Genomic DNA, 27,878 nt, shown 5'->3' on the forward strand with positions numbered 1-27,878 from the left:
CCAATGAACTTCCAATGAAACATTTTAAAACAGGCACCTTGAAAACTTCACACGCTTAAGCGAGAAAAACAGAATCACCCAATAAACATTTTGGCTGCTTAAGAACGGCAATTAGCTGAACAAAAGCTGAGCTAAAGCGTAATTCTTGCTTCAGCTTAATGCTTGAATAAAGACAAACTATAACCATGTTTCAGCGTTTAAAGAAGTCTCAGTGCAGCCAATGAAAGGAGTTTAAGAGTTGCTTCCATAACACTATTTCAGCCTTTGTTCAACCATTCGCTTCGCTGTGGTAAAATTGCCCTGCATGATGGCGCCTTGGAATGAGAGGGGAATTTTTGTTTTCTTTATGCAATGAGATTTTTTTATGATTTCTCATTTAGCTTAATTTTGAAATAAAGAATAAATTTCGTAACAAATTTTATTTTTGGTGCCCAAAACTGAAAAAAAAAGATCATTTCTCTCACACCTATTTTAAAAAAAATATTCGGTTGAGAGGCATGTTGGTCGCTTAAAATCGACAAATTTTCACCGCGCCGCAGACTTCATGATTGGTTCTGCGTACTGCGGCATGCGACCAACAAGCCGGAGGTTTAAAAGTCGGGGCAGTTGAAACGAAAAAAAAAACAACACAGAGGGGAAAAAGTGGGTGCGAAACATCTGACAGACAGACATTTGACTTTTTTTTATTTTTGGATGATCCGTCAATTGACGTTTAATGGCGTTTGCTGAATAACTTCTCCAGATCAAGATGATTAAAGGCTGAAGACACGTGAAGTAGTGAATTTTTGATACCTTCTTTCAGCCAGATTGCTGTTTAAAAATTGAACCCCGATATTTTTTCAGCGTTTATTCAGCAAAAAGTGTTTGTTGGGCAGCCATAGGAATTTTGTGTCGGTTGCTTAAACCGCAGTATACGTTGGTATAGAATAGAGTTATTTTTAACATTTCAGCAACAACATGTGAAAAGGATATTAAAGACAAAGTAAACAAAACCCGTTTGCAATGGATTCAAATATCCCAATATGAGCTCTACTTATAACAAAAACCGTTTTTAGTTTACCAGTTTTCGTTACATTTATAATCACACATATGAGACATACATTACAAAGCAAATAAGGGTGTATAAAAGATTTAGATGAAATTCATACTCCAGCTAGGTTCTATAAACAATTGTGCGCTATTTTTCCCTGATAATACCCTCGTATCGATAAAAACATATTAATAATGATCCTACGCACCGTTTTGATCATATAGACTTGGAAGATTCCTCGTGAATTTTAATTAGCGGTTTAAAAAAAGTTGCTTAATTTTCAAACGCGTTTTTCTTGAAACGTCACAAATGAACATAGACCCTTTTCACGTGTTGTTGCTGATTTTTCAACGCATACTTGCTGGATAAGCAGAAGAAAAAAAAACTTCCAGTACCAAAACGGCAGCCAACCGACAAACACGTGTTTCGTGTTATTTTACTCGATTTTAGACGTCTACCTCTCAATGCGTTATTTAAGGGAGCTATATGCTTTATTTTCATTTTCAGTGTATACTGTTGAACGAATACGAATTCGCTGGGCAATGTTTCTTATTGGAAAACTGCCAGCATTGAACTATTTTTGTTGGTTTTTTGTTTAACGATTTGATTCGAGTGTCACGTCAGTCTTTTTTATCCGGCACCAAAATCTTCTGACAAAAAATACTCCCCTTCTCGCTTTAACCGCCAAAGTAGACACAGGGAAGTGACGCTTGTCTTAAAGTGAAAATTTTTTCTAACGCGACACGTGGTTTGTGAAAAATTAAATTTTGAAGTTTCCAATAAAACGGATGATAGTGACCAGTGACAGAAAGTGGACTCACAGTTTACGGTCTGTATAATTTAATATTACCTCTTCCATTAACCTAGCTTAATTATTGAATTCGAAACTACCGGGGTATCCACAACTAAATGCAAGATGGCTTCCGAGGGTTTGAGGATCATTCAGAAATGAATGTTCCTACAGACCCTCCTTTCGATCCTCCATTGGACAAAATAGGCACAAGACGCAAACTGGAAAAAACTAACTCGAGTGACTCAGAATCGAAAACCAAAAAAATTAGAGAGATGAGAACAAAAAAAGAAAGTAATCCTGATCGTAGGACTGACGATGAAGATGAACCTCAGAAAAAGACTAAAAAGAACAAAACGGAAAAATCCGAAACCTTTAAATATTCGGGAAAATGGACTGAAACTAACAAAACCTTCAAAACTTTCTTCATTGAAAAACTCCAGGAGAAGAAAGACGACAACGAAAATTCCAAATCCAATAAACCCGATGAATCCGACATATCCCAAAAATCTGACACATCCCAAAAATCTAACATATCCCAAAAATCCGACAAACCCGAAAATCCTAAACCCAAATATATACACCCCATGGAAATTGCTAAAATACTCAATAATATAGGAGTCAAGAAATATAAAGAACTGAAGAGCGCTGGTTTAGGGAGATTTAAAATAACCTTTAACCTAGCCAAAGATGCGGAAGTTCTCTTGAACTCAGAAATACTAAAAAATGATTATAAATATCGAGTCTATGTTCCACAAATGTACAAGGAATCCATAGGAGTTATTAGAAACATTCCGACATCGCTTACCGATAAGGAAATACAAGAAAATATTGAAGCAGGAAACAAGAAAATTACAAAAATCGAAAGGATCCGTAAAATGAGAGACGAAAAACTAATAGATACAAATGCAGTCAAAATCTTTATTGAAGGTCAAGACCTTCCGGAAACGGTAACAATTTATGGTATCTCGGCCAGAGTGAACCACTATATTTTCCCTATCAAGCTTTGTACAAACTGCTGGCGATATGGTCACAAATCCAAATCATGCAAAAGTAAACAAGCAAGATGCAAAATTTGTGGACAGGTACACGATGAGGAAAACCCACAATGCAACTCCCCCCCGAATTGTTACCACTGTCTTGGTGGACATATAGTCACAGATAGAAACTGTCCAGAAAGACTTAGGCAGGACAAAATAAGATTTATTATGGCGACAGAAAAACTTACCATATCCGAAGCACTAAACCGTTTTCCCAAGAATAGAACAGCACAACCAAGAATACAATCTTTACAAAATTTTCCTCCACTTACAACCAATAACTCTCAAAATTCAATTCCATCAACATCCACTGCTATATTCCAAGTACCAACACTTCCATCACCTCAACAACAAACCGTTAATATAGATAAAATCACGGAAAGCATAAGAAACGATATTCTCAAACAAATGAACATTCCACACATCTTTAATAAAATGAAAGAAATTCTAAGTTCCATCATCAAACATGCAAATCAAAATAAAAATAAAAAAGACACCTTTGACTCAGATATTTTGCTAATAGAAATAAGCGATAAAATAAAGAATCTCATTAATCAACAACAAAAATTAGGATAACACGAGAACAAGATACGAAAGAAGACACCGACCAAACTCTCCTGGAGATGGCTTCAGGGATGACTACGAGAATTGAGAACGGAGCACATCAGAAGACGATATGTTTATCTCTTGATGAGCCCCCACTTAATTCAAGGGGTTTCCCTGAAGGTAGCTCCAGAAGCGGGTGGCAGGTTAATTCTTTCGTACACTTCGTACCCAATAAGAATCAATTAAACGAGGAAAACAAAAATACACCATACAAATCTTTTCTATCAAAATGTCAGTTCTTAGAAATTTAAACTTCATACAAAACAATATTACCAGCATTAGACCCTCCGACACCAGAAAAACATTGAAATATTTCCTCAATGAAAATAAAATAAATATAGCGATATTGCAGGAGATTTGGATGAAACCTGAAGAGGATTTCAAATTCCCAGGCTACAAATTTGAAACATCCTGTAGACCGAAAGGTCACGGAGGTGTAGGCATTCTAGTTGCAAATAATATCAGATATGAAATAGTCAAATTCAGTAATATAGACCCTATAGAAGCAATAGCCATCAAAACACTCAACACTTTTCCAAATTTATTAATAGTATCAATATATATCCCCCCTCTTCCAATTAGTAATCAAATAATTAAAGATCCCTTTAAAGAAATTCTAAATAAGATATATCAACTTAATATGTCAACAATACTGGCAGGGGACTTCAATGCCCATCACGAAATCTGGAATCCACAACAAAACTCGTGCGTAAGAGGGGAACTAATCGCACATTTAATTGAAGACACAGATCTTGTCTTAATGAACGACGGTTCACCTACTCTCATTAAACCACCCGGCACACTAGAATCAGTTATCGACCTAACTTATGTATCACCAGAAATAGCTAACAAAACCGAATGGAAGGTTCTGGATGATGAAATCAGCAGTAACCACAAAATTATACTTTTCAATATTTCCGAATCCTTCAAAGCATCATGCCCAAAACAAACAATAAATAAAAAGAAAGCAATTGAAAAGATAAATTCTATAGACCCCGAATCAATCAAAAACCAATTTGATATTTATCCTACCCTTAATGAAAAAATCAAAAGCTGTACATATACCACAAATCCCAAAAATAATCCCAAACCATGGTGGGATGATCAGATAAAAAATTTGATGAAAATTAAAAATTTCAACCTCGTTAGATACTTTAGAAACCAAACGCAAGAAAATTATTTAGAGTTTAAGAAATCAAAAGCCAAACTTAAACAAATTATTCGTAAAAAATCAAAAGAAAGCTGGACTAATGTCATTAATTCAATAGACCCTCAAATGAACCAAAAACAATTATGGGATTCAATTAGAAAAGCAAGTGGCGGATACCCATCTAAAAATAGCGAGCATATTTTAAATGACACAAATTTAGCCCAAAATTTCATGGATCTAAACTTCCCGGAAGAATCTAACAGTATCAACTACATTCCGCAAAAAACGAATAACAAAATCACGTTTAATTTCAAAGAGATAATTAAAATAATTAAAGAGAAAAAAGACACCTCTTCCCCCGGCATCGATGGCCTTTCTTTTTATCTACTTAAGCAGATGAAACCTGAACTCTTAAGTAAAATAGTAGAAAATTTAGTTCTAGTCGCCAACAATGGTAATATTCCGGATGAATGGAGGAACATCAAAGTAGTTCCGATATTGAAACCTACCAAAAATCCAAACATTTCTTCATCGTATAGACCAATATCCTTACTTACAACACTTATCAAATTGATAAATTTTCCAGTCAAAAAATTACTTTATAAATACTTAGAGGAAAACAACCTCATACCAGCCTTCTCTTTCGGTTTCAAACGCAAAGTTTCATGTATCAACTGCGTAAACACCCTTATATCGTATGTATATAATAGCAAAAGAGAGAAAGAAATTACCATAGCAACATTCTTAGATCTATCAAAAGCATTCGACAATGTAGATATCAACAAATTACTAGACATTTTGATTGAATTAAATATACCTACCGAAATAACAAACTGGATCTACCAATATCTTTCCAAAAGAAAAACAATACTCGTTTTAAACGATGGAAGTGAAATAATCAGAAACTCTAACCAAGGACTCCCTCAAGGTTGCCCGCTATCGCCAGTACTATTTAATATTTATACTCAAAAACTACATAAAATTACAGGCAATAGAAAAATATTATTACAATACGCAGATGACTTTACGGCAATAGTTCAAGCTAAAACAATCACACAAGCCTCAGAATTAATGAACGAATTCCTTTCGGATATAGCTATACAAATGGAACAACTAAACATGAAAATAAATCCCGAGAAATGTGGTTCTATGGTTTTTACCAACAAACTTCATCCTAATCTTCAATTATCTTTAAATCAACAACTAATCGAAATCAAACCAATTCACAAGTTTCTTGGAATTCACTTAGATCACAGATTAAATTTCAACAAACATATAGACTCCACAGTAGCAATAGCTAAAAGAAAACATAACATTCTCAAAATGCTATGCAGGCGTAAAAACGGAGCACACCCCGGTACAATGCTTAACGTTTCCAAAGCAATAATACAATCTCATCTTGATTACGGTTTAACGATAGTAGCAAATTGTTCCAAAACGTCCTTTAAAAAACTCGAAACAGTACAACACCTTTATATACGAACATCGCTTCGTTTTCTGAAATCGACACCGAACAACGTTATCCTAGCAGAAGCAGGAGAGTTACCACTCAGAGAAAGAGCTACGTACTTAGCCTTCAAAGAGATCACGAAGACCATCTACTATAACAGTAGTCCCATAGTTGAATTTTTAAATGAAGCCATACTTGCAGAAAACCCCCATAAACATAGCTCATATTTAGAGCGAATAGCTAACATTAATAATCTCCATCTCAAACAATTAGCAAAAAAAAATACCTCTCCAACAATCAAACAAAGCCATAATCAGATCCAGCATTCCATCATTAGTCAAAAAGCAACTTTCTATAGCTGTCCAAAAACAAATGGTATTAAAACTTATTGAAACTAATTACTCACAAAACTACATTTTATACACAGATGGATCAAAAATACAGGGTAGGCCCGGTTATGGTTTCTATGATCCACAAGAAAAAACATCTTTCAGTGGCAGGCTCAAAACGCAGTTTACAATTATGAACGCGGAATTGGTCGCGATCCTAAAAGCAATCGAATACATGATAGAGAAAAAAATACACATAGGAACAATTTTAACCGACTCTCAAAGCGCAACAGAACTTCTAAAAAACAATTCAGCTGTGGATAACTACTTAATTGCTAACATCCACCAGATTATCCAAAACTCTGATATAGAACAACTCCACATCCAATGGATTCCTGGACACTCAGGATTAATCGGAAATGACAGAGCTGACACAGCAGCAAAGTTAGGAACTCTCAATATTTCCACGGAAGAACGAAACACACGTGTTGAGTCGTATAAAAAGTGAACAGGAATGAAAATTTATTCTTGACGTTTCTCTTACAGGGTTGTATTCAGTGATTGCTCATTCGGGGTTGCACACTAAAACTTGAGTAGGCTAATTGGCACTAATGACTACCATGTTAACACCCCGCCTCAATTAACTACTCCTAACATCTCCCTGAATGCGCTAAACTTGGATGAAGCTAAGCCCTTAGTCATGATGTCTGCTAATTGCTTATCTGTTGGAACGTAACACAACTTCAGCTTGCCCTGATCTATAAGCTCCTTTACAAAACAAAACTGAATTTCTATGTGCTTCATCCGTTTAAGTTTTCTAGGATCATTAACTACTGACATACACGCTTGATTGTCCTCAAACATTGTAACAGGCAATTTAACTTCCCTATCTATAGACTTCAACAAGTTCACGATCCCCATTACCTCACAGCTTGCTAGACGAAGCGCCATCATCTCGGCTTCGGTGGACGACAGGGCCACAGACGCTTGCTTCCTTGTACACCAAGCGACGGTTTGTCCATGTAGCTGGATCACCAATCCCGAGATCGACTTCCGGTCATTGGGATCGTTGCCCCAATCAGCGTCAGTAAATGCTACCAGCGGTTCAGCATCCGATCGTCGATAAACCAGCTGATAGTCTACGGTGCCCTTGAGATACCTAAGGACACGTTTCAGATGCACCCAGTGTTGCTCCGTTGCACCACACTGGAAGCCGGCGAAGTAATTCACAGCAGTACAGATATCGGGCCTGGAAGTCACGGTGAGGTACATCAGGCACCCGACTAACTCACGGTACGGCTTGTCCGTGAATGTACCTGGCACGCCTTTCTCGAGACGCAGTTTCGGGTCTATCGGCACAGATGACGGCTTACAGTCACTCATACAAAAACGATCCAAAACACCTTGGATATACGACCGCTGGTTAATCGTCATCACCCCCGCCTTTCGGTCTCGCTTGATACACAATCCCAGAAAGCTATCAACTTCCTGCAAGTCTTTCATCTCGAACTCCGATGAAAATTTTCTTTTCAGCTGCTGGATGACTTGCAAGGAACTTCCTGTGATCAACACATCGTCTACGTAGATGAGCACATACACAACCACACCATCTTTGTTCGTGTAGTACAGACAGTGATCATGATTGCTCCGACGGAATCCCAACGTAACGATGAAATTGTGGAATCTCAAATTCCAGTTGCGGGAAGACTGTTTGAGACCGTATATTGCCTTCTTCAACTGGCACACGAGCTTGGTCCCCGCCTCAAACCCAGGCGGTTGGCGCATGAAGATTTTCTCCTCCAAAGCACCGTTCAGGAAAGCGCTTCGAACGTCCATTTGATGAACATCCCAATCTTCATGGTTCGCAAGCGCAAGAAGAATACGCACCGTCAACATTTTGGCTACCGGCGAATATGTTTCGGAAAAGTCGAAGCCTTTGCGCTGCGTAAATCCACGAGCAACAAGCCTGGCTTTGTATTTCTCGATCGTGCCGTCACTCTTCTTCTTGATCCTGAAGATCCACTTACAATCAACTATTTTGCGGTTGACTGGTGGTTCGACCAACGTCCAGGTCTCGTTCTTCTCCAAAGAATCCAGTTCTTCCCGAATCGCTCGCTCCCACTGCGGCCAATCCGTTCGCTTCTGCAGCTCCTTCACGTCTGAGGGAATACCATCGACAAAATTTTCCGCACTCAGAGCAAAAACAGACACATCCATGTCGTAATCGTGTTGCCAACTTGGTGGAGCTCGCTGCCTTCCACTGCGACGGATATTCGATTCTTCAACGACGGTTTCGTCTGGAAAGATGTCGTCCGTCTCGTGATACTCATCCTCGGTTTCAACATCCGAGAAAATATCAACGGGATTTGGTTCTTCAACACTCTCGTTCAAGACACTATCTTTCGAAACACTCTCGTTCAACACAACGGTATCACTTTCTTGCTTAAGGTTCATTTTCTTTTCCGGACGGAACAACAGTTCATCTTCGCGAAAAATCACATCGCGACCGATAATCACCTTCTTTCCGTTCCACAAGCGGAAACCGTTCGGAGCATATCCGACGAACATCACTTTTTGGGTTTTCGAATCGAGCTTCTTTCGTAACGGTTTTGGGACGTGTACGAAACAACTACTTCCAAACACTCGTAGATTCGATACCACTGGCTTCTTTCCAGACCATCTTTCCCACGGAGTGACGTCATCCGGGACCGCAATAGTGGGGCTACGATTCAGCACATACACAGCAGCATAAACAGCCTCTCCCCACAGCTTCTTGGGAGCACCGCTAGCTTCAAGCATACATCGCACTTTTTCCACTATCGTCCTATTTAGACGCTCACTGACACCATTCTGCTCTGGTGTATATGGCACTGTAGTTTCCAGTCGAATACCGCGTTGTTTACACATTTTTCGAAAAGCTTTGCCCGTATACTCTCCTCCGTTGTCACAACGTAACCGCGAGATGCCCGTACCGAAATGAGATGAAACCATAGCCTCATATTCCGAAAAACACTGTAACACTTCACTTTTATGCTTAATAACGTAAGCCACCGTTACACGAGTAAAATCGTCCGTGAACGTTACAAAATACGAGCAACCATTCCATGTCGTGGGTGAGACCGGACCACAAACATCACTGTACACAATTTCCAAAGGTCGAATCGCTCGCTTCTCTGGCTGACTACGAAAAGGTTCTCTTGTCTGTTTGCCATGAATGCACGCTTCACATAAAAACTTTTCCGAATCGGTACTACCCACACTCATACCCTGAACCATGTTCTTCTTCAATAGCTTCATTAGGTTATCGTTGCCCAAATGGCCAAAACGATGATGCCATAATTCCAAATCACGATTAACCTGACCTGTCAACAAGGCTTTTCCACAATCAATCTTCCGATTGCACGAAAAATCCATGGCGTAGAGACGACCATAACGTCTGCCAGTCGCAACTACATCTCCATCCACATCGACAGTAACACAACCATTGAAAAACACTACCTTTTTACCGGTACACTCCAATCGCCTCAGCGATAACAGGTTCAACGAAAGTTCGGGTATGTACAGAACATCATCGATGGTGATTGTTATTGATTCACCATTCACAACCGATTTCGCGATTACACGACCTTTGGAATGTGCTGTCAAATTTGCGCCACTCTTAGCTGTTTGGATCACTACTGGTTTGTCCAATTTACACAAACTTTCAAAAACGTTTCGGTCATTCGACATGTGCTCCGATGCACCACTGTCCAAATACCACTTCAAATCCGCTTTTGAACCAATGACGGCTATTTCGGTTTCGACATCTGCAGCAACGAATGTGACTGTCTTATGGGCAGCACTAGCTTTTTGCACTTGCGGTTTCTTTTTCTTCGCATCTTTGCCACTAGCACTTTTATTCGGACAGTCAGCTTGCTTATGCCCGAAATTGTTACACTTGAAACACTTCCACTTTCCTTTTGCTTTTCCACTAAACGCGGCATCCTGGCTCTCCGTGTCTTCCCGATGGCCTTTCCTCTTCGCTTCCACATCCAAATAATTTCGGCGAACGAGATCCATCGTCAGGCGGTCTGACACTGCTTCCATAGCCGAGTTTACAGCATCGAAAGAGGTCGGCATAGTGAGCATCAGGTGGCAAATTGTGTCTTCTTCGTCTAAATTTCCACCTGCACCTTTGAGCTCACGCACTGCTTTGTCGAATTGAAGAAAATGGGTCTGCAAATCTTCTTCTTCGTCGTATTTCATCATCAGCAGCCGTCTTTTCAAGAGAAAGCGATTCGTCAAACTTTTTCTCTCGAAAATGTTGTGCAGTGTATCCCAGATTTGCTTCGGACTCTCCTTGTCTTTCACGTACTCCAGGTGACTGTCAGCTATAGCCTGGATAAGTACTGAACGACACTTGTTGTCCTGCTTCCTCCGCGCGTTTCTCAGAACTTCTTTTTCGGTTCTGATTTTCGCTTCGTCACTGGCAAGAATGTTCCAAAATGGCTCCTCTTCCGCCGCCACTTCAACACAGCGCAACACGTCCAACTGCTGCAGGTACGCTCGTACCCGGAAGCTCCAGTTGTTAAAGCCTGTGCCATCGAATGGCCGAATTCTGAGGGATCTGGCTTCATCCTCCATTTTCACGCGCGACGACTACAATCGATCACTTTTTAACAATTCCGACCGCGGGTTTGAGCTGGGCCCATAACCTCTCAATATTTCCACGGAAGAACGAAACACACGTGTTGAGTCGTATAAAAAGTGAACAGGAATGAAAATTTATTCTTGACGTTTCTCTTACAGGGTTGTATTCAGTGATTGCTCATTCGGGGTTGCACACTAAAACTTGAGTAGGCTAATTGGCACTAATGACTACCATGTTAACAGGAACAACTATGAACAATATAAACGAAATGAATTTAACGCTTAATGACCTCCCGCATACTAAAAAACCATATATCAAACAGTTTATACAATACATTAACGTCTTCAGTAAAAGTGATTGTATCTGTGAACGTAGCTGTTCTTTTAAACTTTACTTGGCCAACGATAAGAACGAAATATGTACAATTATGTGAAAACGTGATTATATCTGGAAAGGTGATAGTATGATACAACGATTTCCTTCTACTTTTCTTTAATCATATAAAACCGAACTCGAACCGTTACACATACCGTTCATCCCTTCTGTCATTCACGTCAAAATGAACGAAACGCTCGGTCAGAGATGCCAGATGGTTTTGTACAAAATTAGTACACATTCATGTAAAGTTTTAATTTTTTTACTATCATCATACTAAACGAGATTGATCTCTTTGATTTACAAGATGCTTTTTACAATTGTTAATGCTTCAATTGAGGTTATGAAAGATAATTATGAAAGTTTCTTTATACACATTTATTAAATCTTCCGGTTAGGAATTCATCTTTCAACGACTATTCCTCATTGATTCCCTCCACTTATTTTATAAATCCTTGCCTGAGATGTAAATTGCGAGCTTCACGGAGAATCTCTTAAAAATGAAAGTAGATCTGTGTGAAAATTTGAGTGAAGCTATTTATTTCTCTATTTGACTCTTGCGAGCCAGCTAATCGCCAATAACAATTTTCTAAGAATAAACACAATCTCAATAAAAGAAAAGTTCTAACTCAAAAAAATCGGTAAAACTAGCACCACGGACTGATGGAGTGGCACGGAGCGGACTTTGCTGGTGAAGTTTTTTTTTCGCGGTTTGCTTCTAAAGTTTTTGGAACAATAACGGATACAACCCGATTTACCATCAACCGATCCGGAAAAAATATAACCGGATGGATTTATTGGCAGCGAAGCCAGCCTTTAGCAGTCGGATCTTACGGGAGAATCCGAATGTGTCGGATAAACTTTCCTCCTGCCGAAACCAACCTAAAAATCGGTAAGTAATAATTGTTTACAAAGTCTATTTCATCTGTGTATCTATTTCAAATGGTAATTGAATGGCAATAAATTGATTTCAGCTCCCCGAACATCCATCATCCGGGCGACGACGGTGGTTTCCCAACATCTGGAAGCTCTACAGCAACGATAGCTGTTGTTTTGCTGTACCTATGGCTGGATGGTAATGCGGTCTGCTAGAATCCCTGTCCCTACAGATTCTCATCGTAATGTAAGTGAAATAAATTTAATAGAGATGAAGTGAATAAAAATCGAATTGATATTTACTATCCGAAAATTCCCAAAAAAAAAATAAATCCATCATTGTGTATGTGTGCGTAAGCGCCATTGACGCACGGTTCTAGATAACGTTATGAAAGGACGCTATATTAAATCGTTTGACAACTGTTATCGTTACTGTTTAGATAAACTATTACCAATGGTTACGTTATATGAGGCACCATAAATAAGACAGTAATCTTGGTACAAACGGTTCGTACAATGATCATTCCGATTTCCGTAACAGTTTGATTAACGGTTTGATAAATCGTTTAAAATATGCCTACACATGTTCATTCTAGAAACAGTTCAATGCCCTGAAAATGTTATTCATAAGCGTTTTATAAACCATACCCTAACTGTTCCTAGAACAGTGTCTCCATATAAAGGTTTTAATAGTTTTAAACAGTAACATAACTTAACGCCATATTCAACAGACCGTCGTTTTGGAATTCAAGATAAGTGCAATGTTTTTTATGGTTTCAGATATCGTTTTCTAAACGTTTTTTTACACTGTTTTTAAACGTTTTATTACTACTACAGGAATCGTTATGTTACAATATTTTCGTATTCGGGCTATTACTTAATGTAAAACATGAAACGTGGTGCATTTGGAACGAACAATATAAAAACATTTCAGAAGAGAAAGGTACTTACCACTTCAGAATAAAAAATCAAGTCTCCCCGAAACCATGGTTCAACAATTTGAATCTTTCAACAGACCACTCCATCATCCTATCCCGAATACGAAGTGGACATACAGCGACCAAAGACAGATTAAAGAAATGGAACCTAGTCCCAGACGATAAATGCGACACCTGTAATACCACGGAAAACCTCTCACATATTCTGTATGACTGCAACAAATTAAACGCCCTTAGGAACAACGTCCAATTTCTCAAAGAAAAAATAGAACTCCAAGAAGTCTTAATAAAAGGAGACCCCGATGAAATTAAAAAAATAGCCGAATTCATAAAGCAAGCAAAAGTTAATGTTTAATTAAATCAAAATCGCTTCAATTAAAAACTGTGAGTCTAATTTATGTTACAAAGTCAAAAAAATAAGTCCGTCAACGGTTACTTCAAAATTCGCGTAACGTCATTAAAATAAATAAACAAAAATTCACAATAAGACTTGGCTGTCATGGACTAACCGTCTGCGCCAAAAGCGAAAGAAAGAAAGAAAGAAAGAAAAGAAAAAATACTCCAATTTAAGGAAAATAGTGCGGTTTTACACATTTTGTAAACCTTAAAATGGAAGCCCTTTACAGTATTCCGTTCATGCTATTCGAGGTGCCGAACCTGAAGCTCAAGAAGCCGTCCTGGTTTCAGCAACCTTCCGCTATGACAGTATTCTCGTTCGTGTTGCTGTCGTACTTTTTGGTCACCGGTGGTGAGGCTTGGTTATGACTGAAAATTATTGATTTTATTTCCTGCAATCTCTTATATTTGCTATTTACATTATAATATGGTCATAATGTTTTCTTTGTAGGAATTATTTACGATGTGATCGTTGAACCACCAAGCGTCGGATCAACTACGGATGAACACGGACACTCGCGACCGGTAAGATTTTTTTTCCTTTGGAGTTCTCTTTTGAAGACTGACTCACCGTAAGAATATTATGATTCTTGTTTTTGAGATATTGCAGTTTTTGCATCCTGCAATAACGAAATTTCTTAAGAAAAGATGGTACCTCGTTGATTTTTTGTGGGTGTCAGCTCATAAAATCTGGCAATTGACCATCAAATCAATACCTTTTTCTATGATGCATGCAATTTTTTTTGCTAAGGAAAATGAATAAAGCAAACCCACAAAAGATAAAGGAATTTGATAAATCTATTCGAGCTTTAACGTTGTTTTCATTCAAAAACAATATCAAAATAAAAGGATGACTCTAAATTAAAGTAAATTATGAAAAAATGGTAAACCGTTTTTGCGCACAATTTCTAATAAGCCTCGGAAAACGTCATATTTGTTTTCTAAGAGATTATTTTTTATACTTACTAGAAAATATTTTCAATTTGCATAAACATTTACAATCCTGTACAAAGCAATACCGTATCTGGTTTTGTCGTTTTTTGAAGAAAGATTAAAAGTACACGTAGCGAGTACTTTGTTTGAGTGACTATTTATTACAAGACTTTCTCTCCAACTAGGTCGCTTTCATGCCTTACCGCGTCAATGGTCAATACATCATGGAAGGCCTCGCGAGCAGTTTCCTGTTCACCATCGGTGGACTTGGATTCATCATCATGGATCAAACGCACACTCCGGGAAAGCCAAAGTTGAACAAAATCCTGTTAATTTCGATGGGCTTTATCTTCATTGTGGTTTCCTTCTTTACCACATGGATATTCATGCGAATGAAGTTGCCGGGATATCTTCAACCCTAAGTCTGAGAGATTGGAATCTCGGTTCGCACAACTAGGTGTGTACCTTTGGAGGAGTAAAATTTTTTATTCGAAATACACACACAAATACACTTAAATAATAAAAGTATAAATCACAACTGTATATCAAGATAACGATTAATCGAGAAAGAAATTTCTGCTATGTGTGGTTTAGATTCGTTTTGAGGAGATTACGTCGTTTCTTTGAGATAATTTTTTGAGCTTATGGATTATTTGGTCTACAGACGAATCCGGAAGGAGCTAGAATTAGAAAAAAATAGACAACGCGGATTTTTTTTGGCAGGACTGATAAAAAAAATAACTTACTTGGTGAAATCGGAAGACTTATCGATTATATGTTCGAACTCAGCGAATGATAGCGCGCCATCGTCATCCAAATCAGCCTCTTCCAAAATATTCTAGAAATTATGAAAGAATTAGATGAACATGCTTTCAAACAACAATATCAGCTTACCGTTATTAACTGATCGATGTCACTGTCTCCTAGGGCGTTATTATAACCGGTTAACCGCTGAATCACCTGCTTCAAGTCGTTTTTCCCAATCATATCGTCCCCATCGAAATCTATATAACAGAATAAAATTTTTCATATCTCTGAATTTCAACTCCCGATTAAAAAAAACCTACCAAAAATGCGGAAAGCGTGTTCCGCCTTAACAGACTTCGGAGCTGCATCGGAAAACACCGACATCATGTCCAGGAAATCTTCGAACGAAATTTCCCCATTTTGGGAGCTGAAAACCTTACATATGCGATCCCCGAATGGGTTGACCCGCAGTTCCGGATACTGGAGGATTTTGTTCATCGACAGTCGAGCATTCTTATTGTGACCAACCTTTTCCGGGGCAAGGCTTTTGAACTTCTTGTGGGCACTGGCAGCAGCGGGGGAGGAAATTTAATCAATCCATTTAAACTTGATTGTTTATTTCCGCATTCGCCCACACCCTACGTATCTATACTTACTAGAGAATTTCTTTCTTGGTGAAATAGGTCAGATCTTCATAGTCTTGCAGCTCTTCCTCGGTGAATTGACTCTTGACTTGACCCATTTTTCAAGCGTAGTAATAAATAAGCCAGATTTTCGTGCAGAACTTATAATTTTTCTGTGAAAAAGGGTGAAAACAATGTAATTTTTGTTTTGATTTCACGGATTCTCCCTTTTGTCTCAGCAAATGTTCATATGATATGAACATTCAAATCAAAACTAGAATATACACGGTGGAAAAGAAGGGTGTACATTTATTTGTTTTAAAACCAAGGGATTTTTTAAAATCTTTTTATCCTTTGAAAGTCTTCTTCGATGTCCACTTGGACATAGGTGCCTTAAATTTTGTCTTCACATCTATTCGCAGCGTATTTCATATCCTTCTTCATATTTACTTTTTCGAGTAAGTATTAAATTGTCTTTTGATATTACCGATCGACATTTTACGGCGTGTTCATACATTGATTTTTTCGGTGATGAATCATCAGCGGATCGATTGTTTTGGTAGATGTCAAATCACTTTCCAATGCTTCTGCATACGTTTATTTACAATTTACGAACGCCTGCATCGATAAAAAAATCACTCTGATTTAAAAAAATCTATTTACGAACACGCCGTTAGTTCCACACGTGGGTCCAGTTGAAAGGACACCAAGTGATATCGATTCACAAAAATGTATTCGAAACCATGTCAGTCTACTCCACTTGTGTGTGAGTTGAAGAATTCATTCGTATGGGAGATCTCTCGTTACCGCGAGATGCTTTGGAGACCCCACGAAAATGCAAATCGGGCCTTTCGGATCGCGACCTTCAATGTTTTGTTTTCCTCAAAATTCCAAAAAGTGCAAGAACATTATTTTGAGTGTGTTGTTTTAAATAACCAAATAGCCTAACATTTTTTGATCGTGTGTAGTGGTTCTTTTTCTTTCTTTTTTCACGAGCTTTTTCAGAAGCTGTCAAATTGCGCCCATCATTCGTTTAGTGCCGTTTTGTGGTAGAATATCCATTCTGATGCGAAAAGTAAAATTCTATCGGGTTCTATAGAAAACATAATTCAATATCGGAAGTTTGCAATAGGAATTTGACGGAAATCCGGATCAGCTGCTTATGCGAATGATTGTGTTTTCTGGCTAGTGGAGAATGCCTTGAGTGACAAGCAATCACCATACACATACGTGTACCTTCGACGGTGGTGACGAAGGGGGAAAATTGAAAGCTACTCTTTGCTTTTTAGTGGAAAAACTGCGGCGGTCGCATTATTTCTTTGTGCAATGTTGATTAAATGATACGGAAAACGCGGATTCTTCTTGGTGTTTCACTGTTCAGTGGATGACGCGTGCCTCGATACCATAAAACGAGTGATCTCCTCCGAAATTATGAAACCCGTTCCCGGCTGCACCTACTGCACTTTGCTGGCGGTTTCGTTGGTGTCCTGGTAAGTTTCAATCATTAACTCCTAAACGCTTTTTGCAATGTACCTACGGGGAAATTATCTAACATCTTTGTCGAGTCCAAGGAAAACCCATTAGATGACGGCTGATGATTGTACCATTTAAGATAATTGAACGTTGGCCGTTTTAAATTAATAAGTCATCTACATTATAATGTACTCTATAGTTCATTTTATTATAGTGTCTTCTTTGATCTAGTTATCAATTTATTTTACTTCAATTAAATATTACTCTGCTCTGTAAGTTTTTATATTATTCTGTCCATAAGACAGGAACGATAGGAATATGTATGTTTATCTTAAAATTTGACCTATCAAGCAAAGATAGTAGATATATATTAACCATATTTGTATAAAGTTTCAAATTAGGAACATAAACTTGCTTGAGGTACCTATACTTATAAAAAGCGGAATTGGCTATGTACCTACCTGTTTCATATAGAAAATTTGAAAGAAAGAATTTATAATATATTGCAAATATTTTGAACTCGAGTTTATAAAATGACTTGTGTGCAACATTAATCTTACTTGCGCTTTTCTCTGTCCCCAACAGTGGTCTTCTATTTGTACTAGTGGCATCAGAATCTACGAAACCACATGAGCATCAGGGCAGCTCCGAAGAATTTTTCAAATCGCAACAAGATGAGCAATTAAAATTATCAGTTGTCCCTAATTCAAACATCGATGATCGAAGACGAGAGAAGGAAGGTTTGTTGGAACCTTCCGAAAACCCTCCATTACCGGAAACTCATAGTGCCCAGAGATTTCGACATGCCCATACAGTCAGTGGTGATTTAGCCGTTGAAGAAGTCTTGAAAAGTGTGAACAATGTGGGGGTCTCGAGTAAACGAAAGAAGCGATTGGGGGGCGCTTCAAAGAAGACAAGCTTTCGGAAGAAGGATATTCTAACCCAGCAATCTACTACGGTAGCGGCAGATGAGCCACCGGATCTGAAGGAAGTTATCTTTCTGGAAACCATTTCGAAGAATGCTGTTGTCACCAATAGTGGGTAAGTTGATACGTTTTACTGTTTGTACTTAAATGATGCAACAACTTTCAGTGGCTTGGTCCGCTGATAAGAATTTGTTTGTATATGAACAACATTTAATTTCGATGAGCTCAACATTCGAGTTATCAACAGTCGGAAGATTGACTTCTTCTGCCCATAGACCTGTCTCCATCTGAATAGATGAATGTTTCTAAGCATTGTATGACGAATTTAATAGAAAAAATGTTAAAATTATTTTTTGCCTATTAAATTTCTTTGTTACCTTATTCAAAAATGTTTTTCGCAATGACTTGATGTTTAAATTTACATATCAGGTATCGGATTCAACTTTTAAATTGAGATCTTAAAAACCAAACATAAAAAGAAAAACACGATCAACAACCAGCCCCATGTAAGATTTAATTGTGAAATTGGCTGTAAAGATAGCCTAATAATCTTGAAACAAAATAGCTTTTTGGCTAATTCGCAATCATTGTATCAACGCAAAAACACAACAGAAAAAAGAACCGCCCAGCTCCAACTGACGGTATGATTGCGAAATTTTCCGGATGACTGCTTGGGGCGGTTGCCGATTTTATCAATCCCAATACCCTTGAAGATTAGCGCTGATGGTCGTGTGCTTTTGTATCTTTTTCGCATTTTTCGGAAGATATGATTTCAATTTACACTATACATAGAGGTACCTGCTCTGCACCCACAGCGGCCAACGTTTTTCGTCATGCTCTGTTAGGTAAATCGTTTGTCTTGCTTTGATGACTCTTTTCTATTCGTTGTGGTCATCGGTTTATATTTTGTTTGTATAGATAGATATTTTACATTTGCTTATTTAACAAACCGTACTCGTACAATCTGTTATAGAATAGTAATACAAGCATGGATATGAAACCAAATTTCTTGTTCGTCAGGCGCAAACATTCTTATTGTACTGAACCAGTACTTGACAAAAAGATTCAACACGTTCTGAAACGTTCTCCTGATCCTCTTTAATAAAAAATCAATCGTTTATGTGCATATGTATACATTAATCAGTTGAGGATGAAGTTATCAGTTTGTTCCATTTTTTAATAGGTATTATATTTATGACAATTCACATCGTTAATTGATTGAACATTTCATACAGCTTATTTTGAAAAAAAAAAATAGCTACAAAACGATGCGTTCCGAAAATTGCATAACAACACCGAATGTTATTGTTCAGTTCGTCCTATACATCTTAGCGCTCTGGCTGTTGGCATCGATTGCTAGCGATCCAACCGAGCGACCGACCGACCACACATTGCATCGTAAAAAATGCGAGAAAAAACCCTGCATGAATTCCCCAAAAACCAAAACCAAAAAAGAGGAAAAAAATCATCGTAAAACATAACATTTTCGCAAGCTGGTCTATTTTTGAACACCAATCATGGGTGTGTGCTACGACAGCGATTCATTCATAGAAAAGTACACCGAGTGTTAGGTTGTTATTGTTGTTGTTTTCTACTACTGGCGAGCTAGTAAATGAATTTACTTGCCAACTTTCCTTTGCGGCGATGCGTGCGTGCTAGCAACGGCGGCCTGTGGTCATGAGACAGTGCTCTATAGGGATTCGCGGGTCTATTGATAGATGCTTTGTTTACCAACAACAACCATCAACGGCAATGTCAATGTCAGTAAGTAGTTGGTAAACTTATCGGTCCGTTTGGCTGCAGTTCAGCTATGGGCGCAGACTTTGTTGACGCTTCTTCCGTTGAATGTTGTTCTTCAACATTCGATATTTGTTCTAAGATGAGAATTGTATGCTTGACGAGCAAAATTATGAACGTTTCCAGGCAGGGATGAACTTATATCTCATACTTACTTGAAAACTTGACATATTTTGAAGAGCTTTGCCCAAAAAGTTATATAAATATAAAAGCTACTTTTTCAAAAAAAAAATCTTCAAACATGCATTTTGCGAGGTTTTCCATTATTTTTAAATACAGGGTTGCTAGCGAACCGGGAAAACCGGGAAAAACTTTGGAATTTCATCAGGTCACCGGGAAACCGGGAAAAAACCGGGAATTTCGGCACCTCACCGGGAAAATTGACTTGTTTGATATTTAATCATCATAAACACTTATTTTCGTTCATTAGTAAAACGAAGTTTGAATCGCTTTTTTAACTAATTGCGGAGAAATATGAGTTATCTTATTTTTTCGCTCTCCGCAAGCATATAATTTGGCAGCGTGAGACGTTTTTAAGCAGAGTTACACCTCTTTTTCACCAGAATAAGATATTGATGTTCCATTGTTGCTGTTGTTTTGTATTTTGTTTGAATTGGCCTGAGGAACGAAGCATAACATTGCAAATGTTAAGTTTTTAATCTATTCTATGTTAAGCTCTTGCTTGAAGTTTCCAAAATCAAAGGTCTTAACCCTGATAAAAAATAATATCTTACACTCAAACAATTAAAGCTCAGCCCTGTCTTCTACACGATTTCAAAATTTTCATGAATCTTTATTTCAAATGACTATTACTTAAGTTATTCATTGTTTTGTATAAAAAAACAATATTTTAAAAAAAATGTCTTTGGATTTGTACAAAAAAGTATAACTGCATTTAGAAAATAACTAAATATTTTCCTGTAATCTAATGATTTTAAGTTCTGTACGAAAAATCCCCATTCAAGTTGATTTTATGTTTTGATGATATTTCTATACAAATTATACCTTTTTTTCTAGAACTCTTTTAAAATTCTAGAAAATTTATATCGGCTGAAAAAACTACATTAAACACATTCCACAGTGACGTGAAATCGCTTTTCCGGCTTTTCTGAACTGTTATCATTCTAGAGGTCAACCAATTTACAAGAGAATGAAAAAAAAAATGTAGCAAACGGTCGCAAATTGAATTTTTTTCAACATAAATATAATTTGGTCAATACAAACTTTAAGTTGTTTTTGTTGTGATCGATTACATTTGTGACGTGAATTCACGCTAGAATTGACCATTTTTGACTTCAGTACATACAACTTTGATTTCCTTTTCTTTCTGTGGAAATAGAATATAGGTGTCTTCAAATGAGTTATATACAAAATAATTACCCACAGTTTGATGTGCATAGCTTCCCGATTAAAGAACAACGAACGAAGTTATGCTTATTTGAAGTTGTGACGTGATTTCACTCAGTTTAAACAAAACAGGGTAGTTTACTGAATTCACGTCACGAAATATTAAGTTATTCTGAACCATTCTTAAGAGCCTTCAAATTTTATGTGCACTTTTTAAAACGATATTTTGTTGTTCCGACTTTAACAATCATAAATTTTCAGTATCTTCACCTATTTTTTTTTTTTGCTTATATTGATTGGCACTTGAATTGCAACATATTGAGGGATCATACGTCAAAATTACTATTGTTCCTCACAGTCTTCATTTAACAATTTATCAGAAAAAAAAATTAAATTTTTTTTCTATCTTTTTGTATTTACATTTCAAAATAACGAATTTATGAAAAATTCAACTAAATTATGCTCGATTTGTAAAAATCCGACAATCTGGAAGGTCCAAATAGCTTTCAGCGCATATTACCCTTATGAAATTTCACAAAAAAAAAAAACAAATTTTGTGACGTGAATTCACTCATTCGCGCTGTTGTAACTCAGCTAGATTCCAACCGATTTCTAAAAAAAATAGTGTTTTAGAATCGTCTTATCATTTTCAAAGAAGATCTCATTTTTTTATGTCAGAAAATGTAAAAGTTTTCTCGTAAAACTAAAAAGTTCACTTTTTTTGTGACGTGACGTGTCAATTTGATACGAAAAGACTACGTGTTAGAAGACGCCGAATTGCTTACCATGATTCCTAACCGTTTAACAAGTTTTGGGATACAGTTATTAGAAATTTGAAGCCCTTTATATTGATTTTTTATGCACCATGATTTTGTATCAAAAACGAGTATGATAATATCGAGAAAGTCATCATTTATAACCGGGAGAAAACCTGGGAAAAACCGGGAAAAACTTTGGAATTTGAAAACGAAAAATCGCTAGCAACCCTGTAAATAGTTGCAGTTTGGCATTTTCAACTTGAAACAAAGAAATTTTTAATTTTTAATCAGTCTGATCAGCTTCCCGGAAAAGCCGTTCTCGTTCATGATAGCTCGTCACGGTCGAGCGTGTCGTATGCGGCTTTGAATTCGATTAATAGATGGCATTTTTGGAGGATTTCTCGTAGGGTTAAGGTCTAGTTGGTCGTAGACCGTCCCTCGATGAAGCCGGCCTGATTACATTCACGAATCTGTTTGCGGCGGAGTACCCAGCAAACATTTTTGTAGCTATATTCTTATGCTTTTTTGATAGACGTTCTATATACATTATGGAATGATCGTATGAAAGTTGAAAAAACAGCATTTGCCTACCAAAGTGGAGGCAATATACATACATAAATTGCATTTCTTTCTAAAGCGACGAAAATTATATCAATAAGGCATTATCCGCCACCTTATTCGTACCTATCGTAAGAATGCAAGAGAGCGCAAGATTTATCTCTCATTCATAGCCTTCAAATCGTTGCCAACGACAATATTTTCCAGCTCTCTCATTGGTCAATATTACTCAATCCCTATCAGATTTTTAGCCATCTGGTTGCACTGCTGGTTACAGAGAGAACATAACGATGATTGTCTCACTTGAAGCCCGCGCGGGAGCAAAATCATTTCAAAATTTACAAACATTTCGGGGTTTCTATCATATCCGATTTAAACTGATTTCAGGCGACATTTTGTACGGTCTTTTTACTATGCAGTTGGAATTGCGATTCGCAACACCATTGTAAACGACTTAAGATATCATTTCTGATACGTTTTCATATTTGCTTGGTAGGATTCGGGACAGCACTTTGTAGGCGGCATTGAAGAGATGGATCGCTCGGTAGTTCAATTTGTCGCCCTTCTTGTAGATGGAGCATATTACCCCCTCCTTTACTCCTCCGGTAGCTATTCTGTGGCCTAGATCCGGACCATCAACCGGTGTAGGCAATCAGCCAACTTTTTTTTTTTTAGTTGGTAACCACAGGTGGTAAATCCCGGTTTACGGATTGTATTCCAAGGCACGGCGAGTCACCGCGTCCCCCCAGTTTGCTACTCTGGGTCCATGGGTACAATGGGAAGACTCATGATATACTCCGTGTATACCCCCTACTCCCTAAACTCCCCCTGGGGCCGCAGACCTGGTTCCCACTTCGAACTGTTTAGTACACTATACTTCAATAGTGGGAGGTCTATTCGCGCTAATGCGCTCCAAGGCAATACTCATTAACGAGACCACTTTCAGCAAAACCTCTCATCCTCACGACTCGACGCCTGAACTCTCCTTTAACGACTTGAGAACCGACATCTCCTCGCAATGACTCGAGATTCCCACACATACCTCTCCTCTTCGCGACTTGAGGCCTGATCTCTCCTCTAACGACTTGAGATCCGACTCCTCCTCGCATCGACTCGAGGTTTACCTCTCCTCTGCACGATTCAAGGCCCGATCTCTCCTCTAACGGCTTGAAATCTGACCTCTCCTCGTAATGACTCGAGGTGACCACTTGTACCCCTCCTCTTGTTGGTAAGGGGCCTGATCCCTCCTGTTACGACTCGAGACCCGACCCTTTATCATAAAGACTCGAGGTTGACCACACAAACCTCTCCGCCTGTAGGTTTGAGACCTGACCTCTCCTCTAACGACTCGAAGCCCGACCTCTTATCTTCAGGGTTCGAAGTTTGTCACCTTGCCCGTCGTGTGCCAGATCGAGAGCAGCTTATTCTAGACTCGCGCCTGTCACGGCACACGCGCGGGATTTAACGCAACGACTCGGATGATTCCCGACGAAGACGTCATCCTACTCCGACTCGCATGGCTCAACTTTTCCGGTCCCATTTGATGAGTTCAGTTGCGATGCCATCCTTCCCAGCCGACTTGTTGTTATTCAGCTGGCGAATGGCTTCCTTTACTTCACTCATCGTTGGGAGTTGCTCTTCTACGTCGTTGGCTACGCCGGCGGTGTACCTTCCCCCACCGTCTTGATCTCCTGGATGTGCGCCGTTCAGGTTTTTAATCGAAGTGCTGCTTCCACCTTTTGATCACCTCATGGTTGTTTGTCAGGATGCCTCCGTCCTTATCCATGCCCATTTCGGCTTGCGGCACGAAGCCTTTGCGGGATGCGTTGAGTTTCTGATAGAACTTTCGTGTTTCCTGGGAATGATGCTGCTGCTCCAGCTGCTCGAGCTTCTCCTCTTCCAGTCAGCGCTAATTTCACCTGGAAAATTAGGACTCGTTGCCTCTTCCGCTGTCTATAATTTTATACGTTTCGACGGGCGCTTCTTTGCACTACTGCCGCCCGCTCGTCGTTCTCTTCATTCATCACCCTTCTACACTCCTCGTCGAACCAATCGTTCCGTCGAGTTCATTCCACTTGCCCGATGGCGTTCTCCGCAACACTGTTGATGGCTGTCTTGATGGTATCCCAACAGTCCTCGAAAGTGGCTTCGTCAAGCACGCCCGGCAACGCTGCTTTGAGCGATTGCGCGTAGTCTGCCGCGACCTCATGTTGCTTCAGTCGTGCGAGATTTAACCGAGGCGGGCGTCGGTTTCCTATGTTGTTCACTAGGGAGAGTTTTGGGCGCATCTTCACCATCACCAGATAATGGTCTGACTCGATGTTGGCGCTTCAACAGAATCTGACGTCGATAATGTCCGAGAAGTGCCGACTGTCTATCAAAACGTGGTCGATCTGTGATTGCGTTTGGTACAGTGATCTCCAGGTGTAGTGTGTGGAAGGCGGTGCTGGAAAAAGGTACTACGTACGGCCATTCGTTTGGAGACGGCGAGATCTTATCGTTGCTTATGTTTTTGGCAGTCACGGGCTCGCCAAGCCCGCAGCGAATCCCATATGTTTTTCGTTACTAAACATAGTAAAATTGTCAATACCTAAACCATCAACTGACCCGTATCATTAAAGGGCGAACACGAAATTATTGCGACATATTCAAAAGGGCATAATTTTTGTACCATTGGGTAAAAATTTACCAAATTTTGCACACTTTCGCATTGATGTGTATTGTTTACATGCTGTCAAACTCGAAGTCGTGTTTTTCGATTCAACGAAAATGGACGTGAACCAACGCAAGTCGAGAAAACAAATTCTTTCCAAACACATAGAATTTTTTTACCTGTCGCACCGGCAGTTGGGAAAAATATTGAACATTCACCATTTAACCGTCTCCAGAGTGTTGAAGCGGTTCCAGGAGCAGTTGACGACGTCTTTGACTTGACGTTGAACCACGGCAAATGAGCTGAAAAAAAACCGGGACCGGAGAACAAAAACACGGAGGGAAAGGTGAAGCAGATGATTATAGCAAATCCCAACGTCCAAGTCGTGGCTATAAAGAACGGCATGTCGCAGAGTTACGCCCAGAATGCAAAGAAGAGAGCCGGACCACATAAATACAAGGTAGAGAACTTTCCAAATCGCAATGAGCGGCAACAATCGACGGCTAGAACTCGGGCACGGAAGCTCTACGAGAAGATGCTGACAAAATATGGCTGCTGTATGATGGACGACGAAACGTATATAGAAGCCGATTTTAAGCAAATTCCGGGGTTGGAGTTTTACACCGGCAAGAGCAAGTTCGATGTGGACGACAAATTTAAGAAGAAGAAAATGTCGAAACTCGCTTCCGAATATCTCGTTTGGCAGGCCATCTGCTCTTGCGGATTGAAGAGTGAGCCTTTCGTGACAAAGGGCACAGTAAATGGCAAGATCTACAAATCTGAGTGCTTCGAGAAGCACCTTTTTCAGTTCTTGCAGCAGCATGACGAAGCTCCAATATTTTGGCCAGATTTGGCATTATGCCACTAGGCCAATTCTGTCCATTTTGTTCCAAAGGACATGAACCTGTCAAACAGTCCGTAACTGTGCCCGGAGGAGCAGTACTGGGCAATAATATAACGGGAACTTCGGAAGAGTAAGAAGACACTCAAAGACGAGAAGAGCATGTTAAGAAAATGAAAAAAAACTGAAAAACTGGTACCGGATGACACTGTAAAGACTTTGATGGAGGACATCGAGCAAAAATGCGTTCAATTTTACACTCAAGGCTCCATCGACTAATTTTCTTCTGATTTTTGAAGTAAATGTATGTTTAAAACTACCCTGAAATTGTGGTTTGATTCTAAACATTATAAGGAAATTGGCATGACATTTTCGGTGGCGCAATAATTTCGTGTTCGCCCTTTAGATGGAAAAAGTATATAAATTTCCCCTATGACCGAAGACTGGCGTAAAAGTGAATCGAAAATAAAACAATCGAATTCATTCGTCTTGTTTTTTTAACTCTTCTAAACCCCAAACGATGAACTACCGCTGTACGTGACCGATGCCTCTCTACTCCAGCGTTCATCCGTCCAGCAAGTATAGTGAGTGAACACTCGGAGTGTGCTTATACTTATGAATGTCTATGGATGGACTGGTGGAATGGAATAAGTAACTCGTCGTCTCACGCGTATTGACTAGACGGCAGCGATAGCGAGTCAGCTTAGTCTCGTTTGAAACACCCGCCGGTTATGTCGTCGCCGATTAGTGTACTAAATAAATATTAGAAGTTCCACATTCCACTTACGCCTCTTCGATACCTTATTTATGTTGTGCGTGGCGATAAAAGTTTCGATATCGGGTTTGCATTATTTTTGCCTTGTAATGATGCGATGGGGATGATGGTAGGAAAATATGGAAGTTAGTTGGCGACAAAAAAGTGAACACCATGGCCAAATAAATAGGTACCCAGCTCATGCCATGTGACTGACATTGGTGATGATGCTGGCAGTCAGCATCCTTTTCGGATATCGACGACTGGAGACGAACGACACGACGGTTTGGGGTGTTGTGTACTTATATAGTAGCTACCATAACATCAGTTGAAAAAGGGAAGAAAAACGTCTGTATGAAGAGACTGCAGCAGAAACAGACGCGTGTTGCGACAAACTGGTTTCCGTTTGAGTGCCAAAAGCCGGTCGGTCGATTGAGGCGTGATCGTGATTCTGTGCCATGAAAATTGAAAAACCATGCTTGACTGCTGGAATTTCCCCCCTTGAAATGTCATTAACTATGTTGTGAATGTTTCAAAGGATTTGATGACAGTTAGTGTAATATCAAACTACAATATTTCCGAGAAAAATCTCAACGTCCCAAAGCCGAAAGTGAAACCCATATTTGAACAGATGTAATCCACCTGATTCAATCGAAGACAGTTGAAGATTTCCCATAATTTGAAGACATACGTGGCTTCATTATCCATAGTAATACGAACGGACGGTGTATAATAGCTCAGTAATAATTAGGCTGGAACAAGTGTCAAATTCTTCTTTTGTCACCCTTTCCCCCCCTTTCGATTTCTCGAAAAACCCAAAGAAAGGAATAAATTAAGTTTAGGTTGTTTTATCAAAAA

The 27,878-nt window shown here is 38.9% G+C and overlaps 3 protein-coding genes across 6 annotated transcripts in view; 2 read left to right on the forward strand and 1 right to left on the reverse strand.

Annotated features, from left to right (window-relative positions):
* Nucleotides 1–1,620: 1,620 nt before the first annotated feature.
* On the forward strand, nt 1,621–15,086 carry LOC129748138 (putative oligosaccharyltransferase complex subunit CG9662). Of its 2 annotated transcripts, XM_055742638.1 has the most exons (4): nt 1,621–1,685; nt 13,766–13,962; nt 14,062–14,135; nt 14,729–15,086. In XM_055742638.1, exons 2-4 carry the CDS (start codon nt 13,824–13,826, stop codon nt 14,963–14,965), a joined length of 450 nt encoding a protein of 149 aa, XP_055598613.1. In that variant the 5' UTR covers nt 1,621–1,685; nt 13,766–13,823; the 3' UTR covers nt 14,966–15,086. The 2 variants fall into 2 exon arrangements, with proteins under 2 accessions (XP_055598613.1, XP_055598614.1); XM_055742639.1 differs by lacking the exon at nt 1,621–1,685 and having other exon boundaries at nt 13,709–13,962.
* LOC129748137 (calcium and integrin-binding protein 1-like) lies at nt 15,061–16,165 on the reverse strand. Its single transcript, XM_055742637.1, has 5 exons — nt 15,947–16,165; nt 15,611–15,855; nt 15,438–15,547; nt 15,290–15,381; nt 15,061–15,223 (listed from the first exon to the last, which is right to left on the reverse strand). The coding sequence occupies exons 1-5, from the start codon at nt 16,030–16,032 to the stop codon at nt 15,202–15,204; spliced, it is 555 nt and encodes a 184-aa protein (XP_055598612.1). The 5' UTR covers nt 16,033–16,165; the 3' UTR covers nt 15,061–15,201.
* Nucleotides 16,166–16,916: 751 nt separating this feature from the next.
* LOC129743763 (uncharacterized) overlaps nt 16,917–27,878 on the forward strand; it is a 50,346-nt gene continuing 39,384 nt past the window's right edge. The window contains exons 1-2 of one of the 3 annotated variants that reach the window (XM_055735910.1): nt 16,917–17,403; nt 17,972–18,427. In XM_055735910.1, the coding sequence (XP_055591885.1) occupies nt 17,345–17,403; nt 17,972–18,427 (515 nt within the window). In that variant the 5' untranslated portion in view covers nt 16,917–17,344. Of the gene's footprint in view, nt 17,404–17,971; nt 18,428–26,987; nt 27,151–27,878 lie in introns of those variants that run through there. The other 2 variants (XM_055735908.1, XM_055735909.1) reach the window with 2 other exon arrangements.

The sequence above is a fragment of the Uranotaenia lowii genome, chromosome 2 (assembly GCF_029784155.1).
Source record: "Uranotaenia lowii strain MFRU-FL chromosome 2, ASM2978415v1, whole genome shotgun sequence".
NCBI lineage: Eukaryota > Metazoa > Arthropoda > Insecta > Diptera > Culicidae > Uranotaenia > Uranotaenia lowii.